Source organism: Myotis brandtii, unplaced genomic scaffold (assembly GCF_000412655.1).
Source record: "Myotis brandtii unplaced genomic scaffold, ASM41265v1 scaffold3278, whole genome shotgun sequence".
Taxonomy (NCBI): Eukaryota; Metazoa; Chordata; class Mammalia; order Chiroptera; family Vespertilionidae; genus Myotis; species Myotis brandtii.
The window spans coordinates 15,218-22,751 of record NW_005362619.1 but is presented as its reverse complement, the minus strand read 5'-3'; the positions used below and the strand labels follow the sequence as shown (position 1 = coordinate 22,751).

General features: G+C 52.2%; 1 protein-coding gene and 1 pseudogene across 1 annotated transcript in view; one reads left to right on the top strand and one right to left on the bottom strand.

Moving 5' to 3' along the window:
* LOC102246654 (NACHT, LRR and PYD domains-containing protein 2) overlaps nucleotides 1–7,534 on the bottom strand; it is a 25,695-nt gene that overhangs the window by 11,665 nt on the left and 6,496 nt on the right. The window contains 4 exon segments of the mRNA XM_005871025.2: nucleotides 453–617; nucleotides 2,303–2,473; nucleotides 5,261–5,531; nucleotides 5,534–6,853. Of these exon segments, the coding sequence (XP_005871087.1) occupies nucleotides 453–617; nucleotides 2,303–2,473; nucleotides 5,261–5,531; nucleotides 5,534–6,853 (1,927 nt within the window).
* LOC102246343 lies at nucleotides 2,612–4,242 on the top strand (annotated as a pseudogene).

The window sequence follows — 7,534 nt, the reverse complement described above, 5'->3', positions numbered from 1 at the left end:
AGAGCAGCGGTTCTCAACCTGTGGGTCGCGACCCCTTTGGCGGTCGAACGACCCTTTCACAGGGGTCGCCTAAGACCATCCTGCATATCAGATATTTACATGACGATCCATAACAGTAGCAACATGACAGTTATGAAGGAGCAACGAAAATAATTTTATGGTTGGGTCACCGCATGAGGAACTGTATTTAAAGGGCCAGAAGGTTGAGAACCACTGGGCTAGGGCAATAATAATAAAGCTTTCTACACTATCTCATCCTCTGATGGGGGCTTCTAGAAATTCTTATTTCAGTGGTACTCCAAGAACCCCACCTCTACCGGTAACAATACTGTTTCTATTCAGAATAAGAGATTTCCTCGCCCTCCCTGCCCTGCAATTGATGCAGAATTGCTGTGTAGGCGTGTGGCAGCTGTCTTCATAGGTGGCGGGTTCTCTGTGGTGGCGAGATGTACCTGAGATATTGCAGATGACACTTTGGGTGAAGCAAGACCCCACACAGTATGGGCAGCATGTTATTCTGATCATTTCCTTCAAGGGTCAGGTGCGTGAGAGTCTCGTAACCACCCAGAATGACGCAGAAGTTCTGGTAAGCATCAGCTGGGGACACATTTCGGAGGCTAGGGCAGAGAAAACAAAGGTGAGCTCTTGTACCTCTACTGCACATACATGGACACAAAGGGCTGCCATAGGTTTACACATTAGAAACGAATTCCTTCTCATATTTCCCCCTTTATTGAGGTATTACCAACAAATAAAAAATTGTACATATTTAAGGCCTAGGATGTAATGTGTTGGACTTAATGCTTTTTAAAAAAATATATTTTTATTTTCAGAGAGGAGGAAGGGAGAGGGAGAGAGAGATAGAAACATCAATGATGAGAGAGAATCATTGATTGGCTGCCTCCTGCAAGCCCCCTACTGGGGATCGAGCCCACAATCCAGACATGTGCCCTTGACTGGAATCGAACCCGGGACCTTTCAATCTGCAAGCCGATGCTCTATCCACTGAGCCAAACCAGCCAGGACATGGACTTAATGCTTTGATATATTCGTACCTGGTGAGATCGTCACCACCATCAAGCTGATTAGCATATTCATCACCTCTCACAGTCACCACTTCCTTTTTTTATTTTGTGGTGAGTCCACTGAAGATCAAATCTCTTTTGTCTTCTAGAGCTTCTTCATCTCGCATGTCTGAAACTCTGTATCCCTCACTAACATCACATTTTAGAAACTATTAGAAACTTCAATTTATTTATTTTTTAATCCCCACCTGAGGATATTTTTCTCCCTTTGATCTTTAGAGAGAGTGGAAGGGAGGGAGGAGAGAGAGAGAGAGACTGGTTGCCTCTCACACGTGCACTGACCGGGGCTGGGGATGGCACCTGCAATTGAGGTACAAGCCCTTGACCAGAAATTGAACCCGTGACCCTGTGGTGCAGGGGTTGATGCTCTAATTACTGAGCAAAATCAGGCAGGGCTCTTTTTTAAAAAAAATCCTCACTTGAGAATATGTATTTTTCATTGATTCTAGGGAGAGTGGAAGGGAAGGAGGAAGAGAAAGAGAGAGAAAGAGAGAGAAAGAGAGAAACATCGATAGGCTGCCTCCCATATACTCCCTGAACGAGGATCAAACCCATGACCTTTCAGTCACGAGATGATGCTCTAATCAACAGAGCCACCCTGGCTAGGGCAAAAGCTCCAATTTTAGTTATCTCACGCTTTTGCCAAAGGGACGTGAGTTGCTCCAGACAAAAGCTGTTCTATAGCTTTCTTTCTTTTTATTAAATTTATTGCCCCAGCTGGGTGGCTCAGGTGGTTGGAGTGTTGTCCCATACACCAAAAAGTGGTGAGTTTGATCCCTGGTCTGGGCAAATACAAGAACCAACCGATGAATGCATCAATATGTGAAACAACAGATTAATGATTCTTCTCCTCCCTCTCTCTCCAATCAATCAGTCAATCAATCATAACAATAAGTACAAAGTTTGAGTTTTGCAAGATAAAGAGTTTTGGAGATAAAAGGTGGCGATGGTTGCCCAACATGAATGTAATTAATTCCATCCAACTGTACTATTACCCATGGTTAAGGTGGCTATTTTTATGCTATGCACATTTTACCACAATAAAAAACTGGAAAAATCACTTTATATGATTCAGGAGACAAATTTAAGGACCGGACTGCCTCCATTTCCTGTGTCCCGAGTATGTGGTTGGAAGCGGGGTTACAAGAACTCAAAGACTGCTCCACCAAGCTCGGTCATGCCCTCGGGGTGAAACCCTGGGGTTCGCTTCTACTTACACCACTTTCTGGAGGCTACAGGGCACAGAGGAGATTTTTTCACAAAGAAGCCGGACCGACGAGGTGCTGAGGAAGCTCCGACTGATGTCCAGGAATACCAGGTTCTGGTTGGCGCCGAACATGGAGCAAAGGTCCGCCCAGAAGGGAAGCAGGTGCCGATCACTCTGGGACCTTCAGCGAAGCGACAAAGGAGGGAATTTACCAAACACGGCTGGAGCGAGAACCCACATTCCTACGTCACCCTGGAAGTCCTTAGGGTTGCCCTGGGCAACCACCCTTAATACATAAGTAAACTCTAAAAGCTGGAGGATGGCCTGGCCTGGTAGCTCTGTTGGTTAGAACGTTATCCAGATCCACCAACGTTGCAGGTAGGATCCCCGGTCGGGGCACCTAAAGAATCAACGATGCTCACTTCGGCAGCACATATACTAAAAAATTGGAACGATACAGAGAAGATTAGCATGGCCCCTGTGCAAGGATGACATGCAAATTCGTGAAGCGTTCCATATAAAAAAAAAATCAACGAATAGAGTTCCTGGCGGCAGAGGCTGCGTGGGGTCGTGTTTTCACTTTCTGCCCCTGCAGACCACCTCCACGATGGCGAACTCGGGGTCGGTGTAGAAGCGGCTGCTCCAAGAGGACCTGGGCCTGTGGGAGGACCTGCTGCGCCTATGGGTTTGAAGAGCCATTCGCCATCCAGCAGCGCGCCATCAAGTTCATAATTCAAGGGAGAAACGTCATTGCACAGTCTCAGTCTGGCACGGGCAAGACCGCCACCTTCAGTATTTCTGTCCTCCAGTGTCTGGATATCTAGTTACTTCACCAGGTCCATGAGCCCCAGGCTTTGATCTTGGCCCCCACGAGAGAGCTGGCTGTGCAGATCCAGAAGGGCCTTGCTCGCGCTGGGCCACTACGTGAATGTGCAGTGTCACGCCTGCATCGGGGGCACCCATGTGGGGGAGGACATCTGGAAGCTGGACCACGGGCAGCACATCGTGGCCAGCTCGCCGGGGCGTGTCTTTGATATGATTCAGCACAGGACTCTGAGAACACATTCTATCAAGATGTTGGTTTTGGGTGAGGCTGATGAGATGCTGAATCAAGGTTTCAGGACTCTGAGAACAGATTCTATCAGGATGCTGGTTTTGGGTGAAGCTGATGAGATGCTGAATCAAGGTTTCGGGACTCTGAGAACAGATTCTATCAAGATGCTGGTTTTGGGTGAGGCTGATGAGATGCTGAATCAAGGTTTTGAGGTCTACAGGTACCTGCCCCCGGCCACGCAGGTGGTGCTCATCAGCGCCACGCTGCCCCCACGAGATCCTGGAGATGACAAACAAGTTCATGACAGACCCCATCCGCATCCTGGTGAAGCGTGATGAGTTGGCGCTGGAAGGCATCAAGCACTTTTTCGTGGCAGTGGAAAGAGAAGAGTGGAAATCGGACACGCTGTGTGACCTCTACGACACGCTGACCATCACGCAAGCCGTCATCTTCTGCAACACCAAGAGGAAGGTTGACTGGCTGACGGAGAAAATGAGAGAAGCCAACTTCACGGTGTCGTCGGTGCACGGGGACATGCCGCAGAAGGAGCGGGAGTCCATCATGAAGGAGTTCTGCTCCGGTGCCAGCCGGGTGCTCATCTCCACCGACGTCTGGGCCCGGGGCCTGGACGTCCTACAGGTGTCCCTGATCATCAACTATGACCTGCCCAACAACCAGGAGCTCTACATCCACAGAATTGGGCGGTCAGGGCGGTGTGGCCGGAAGGGCGTGGCCATGAACTTTGTGAAGAACGACATCAACATCTTGCGAGACACTGAGCAGTACTACTCCACGCAGGTCGACGAGATGCCCATGAACGTTGCCGATCTGCTCTGAGGCGTCTGCTGCGCCGGGGACGAGTCGGCCAGCTCTGTCCCCTCGGGACTGTCCAGAGCAGTTTGTTTAAGGAGGTTTCGGCACACATGGGAATTGAACTTTGACCCCTCTGACCACATTGTCAGGGCGTGGCAACACCTGCAGCTCACGGAGAGGATGTAGGAAGGACACAAAGTTCTTGCAAAGGGAAACAAGTCTAGTGGTGCCTCGCAACCCGCCCAGGATGCGGTCTTGGGTCTGTCTTCTTTTCTTTTGTTTTTTTGAGATATTTCATTGTAGTTTTTTTTCTTTTTTTTAAATTAAATCTTTATTGTTCAGATTAAAAAAAAAAAAGAATCAACGAATGGCCCAAGCTGGTTTGGCTCAATGGATAGAGTGTCGACCTGCGGACCTGAGGGTCTCAGGTTCGATTCCAGTCAGGGGCACATGCCCGGGTTGCAGGCTCAATCCCCAGTAGGGGGCGTTCGAGAGGCAACCAATCAATGATTCTCTCTCATCATTGATGTTTCAATCTCTCTCTCCCTCTCCCTTCCTCTCTGAAATCAATAAACACACACACAAAACTAGAATAAAATCTTAAAAAAAGCAACCAATGAATGATCAATAAGTGGAACAAGTTGATATTTCTCCCCCCACCCCCCCCGCCTCTCTCTTCCTGTCCCTGTCTTTCTCTATTATAAGTTCGGTGATGTCTGACAGTAATGCGAAATGATTACAAGTCATCACCTAAGACCTATCACTGGAAAAATAACTCAATAAAGTTGACACTGCAATATGACAGAGCATTAGAATAAGTCAAAATCTGCTCTAGCCGGTTTGGCTCAGTGGATAGAGTGTCGGCCTGTAGACCGAGCAGAAGGCAACCAATCCATGTGTTTCTCTCCCATCGATGTTTCTCTCTCTGTCTCCCTCTCTCTAAAAGTCAATGGAAAAATATCCTCAGGTGAGGATTAAAAAAAAAAAAAAGAGGAAATACTGACATTAAGCCACATTAAGCAGGAGGCTGTCCTCCACAGTGGAGCCTGGGATGAGGCTAAAGGTAAAAACACCAGTGGAATAGGAAAGGCGAGTCCTTACCGCTCCGCCCACGTGCCTGGCTCCGAGGCCCCATCATTCTCCAGGAAGATCCCCTTCTCCACCTGCAGCCAGAGCCTGCGCAGGGCCTGGCCGTGCCTGAGGCAGAAGGACGCGTGCACGAGGTCCCTCTCACTCTGCAGGTGCAGGGCCAGCTCCGTGATGGGCGCCAGGGCCTCCCTCACCAGCGCCTCCTCTTGAGACTCATAGAGGCAGCGCATCAGCTCCCGGGTGTCCGCCCTGGAGGAGAGGGCCAGTCCCTGCTGCGCATCACTCTCAGCAGCTCCTGCCTGACGTCCAGGGACACGCGGCAGCCGAAGGTGGCCTCCAGCTCCCGGGCCCTCTCCTGGTTGGCGAGGCCGAACAGGAAGTAGCCCACAGGGGTCAGGCTGGGGTTGAGCAGCCGCTCCTCCTTGGACAGCAGCGCGCGCACGTTCCCGATGTCCGGTGCCCAGCCGCCCGCGTCCTCTCGCTCTGCGCGGTCCAGCAGGTAGAACAGGGCGGCCAGGAACTGCTGGACGCTGAGGTGTAGGAAGGCGTAGCAGCCCTCGCAGTCCACGTCCGCCTGCAGGACCTTGCCGTCCAGGAAAGGTCGCAGGTCGGACTCGCTGACCCCCAGCTGCCCGAGGTCTTCGCCATCGAACAGGGACGTCTGCGCCCAGATGCCCCGGGCGGCCAGGAGGCTCAGAGCCTGGAGCGCAGTGGGGAGGTGCAGAACGGGGCCCCTGCCAGGGGCCGCTGGGGAGCACTGGTTGCACAGGAAGCGCAGGAACAGCGAGGTGGGGGTCCGGCAGGTGGGAGCCGGGTCCTCTCCCTTCTCCAGCTGCCCCTTCAGACACGTGCACACGACCCAGCACACGGCGGGCGCCGCGCCCATGTGGAACAGCGCCGGGCTGCCCTTCATGCCCTCGAAGGCGCGCAGGGCCTGGTCCTGTTGCTCGAAGTGCTTCAGGAAGTAGCCCCTGCGGTCCGCCTCCAGGAAGCCCTCCACCTCGATGAACAGCGGCTGGTCCACCAGGAGCCGCAGCTCCCCCAGGGCCTCCGGGCGCGTGGTGACCAGCAGCGTGGCCTTGGGCAGCAGCTTTCTCATCAGCAAACTGCCCAGCAGGACGGGCACGGGCTTTGGCTTCTCCCAGTCGCCACAGATGTCATGGATGAGGGACCCCGAGGGCACCCTGAGCTCGTTGAAGCCGTCGATGACCACCAGGATCTTCTGCCCCTGGGCCAGGACCTGGGGGCTGGCCTCCTGCGCATCTGGGCACTTTTTAGCCAGGAGCTCTGTGAAAGTGCAGGGGCCCTGGCGGCCCAGCCCCTTGCAGCTGAGGTAGAAGGCGGAGTGGAATGTCCCCGGGAGGTGGTCCTGTGCCCAGTCCAGCATCCACTTCTTGGCCAGCGTGGTTTTCCCCACGCCCGCGGCGCCCTGCAGCACCACCGTGTGCGGGAAGGGCCCGGCCAGCATGTTGGGGTTACAGAAGGGGACTAGCCTCTCGTATCTCTGCGTGAATCTATGGAGTTTTTCACTGGCTTCGGGCCAAAGGTTTTGCTTCCAGATGGGCCCGGATGTCTCCCATATACTGCTGTAGGTGTCCTGTGTACCTTCAGGGATAGGAGACGGGAGAGAGACGGGGTCTAGCTGGTTAATCATTAGGAACAAAGTGCTTTGTGTCAAGTAGGAAAGAAACGCGTGCACACGTGTACACACACACACACACACACACGGAGAAGTGAGGTTGCTAAAGAGCCACCGGATGCCAAGCTCCCTCCAGGGAGATCTGAGACACACCTGGTGTTTCTCCTTCCAAACCTTCCGTTACTTCTTCTGGGTTGGTGACACTTCCGCCCTGTTCTTGAGTGAGCTCTGTAAAATAGCAATTAGGGTGAGCTTGACACAGAACAGGTGTACTTTATAGGCAATAGAATATGACAGGGCCAGGATAACGAATGAGATCTTGCCACCTGCGACAGCATGGATGGACCTAGAGGGTGCTATGCTCAGTGAAATAAGTCAGACGGGGAAAGACAAATACCGTATGATGTCACTTATATGTGGAACCTAATGAACAAAAGAAACTAACAAAACAATAAAACAGACTCGCCCTGGCTGGTTTGGCTCAGTGGATAGACTAGCGTCGGCCTGTGGACTGAAGGGTCCCAAGTTGGATTCTGGTCAAGGGCACGTTTCCGGGTTGTGGGCTCAATTCCCAGTAGGGGGCGTGCAGGAGGCAGCCAATCAATGATTTTCTCTCATCATTGATGTTTCTCTCTCTCTCTCTCTCT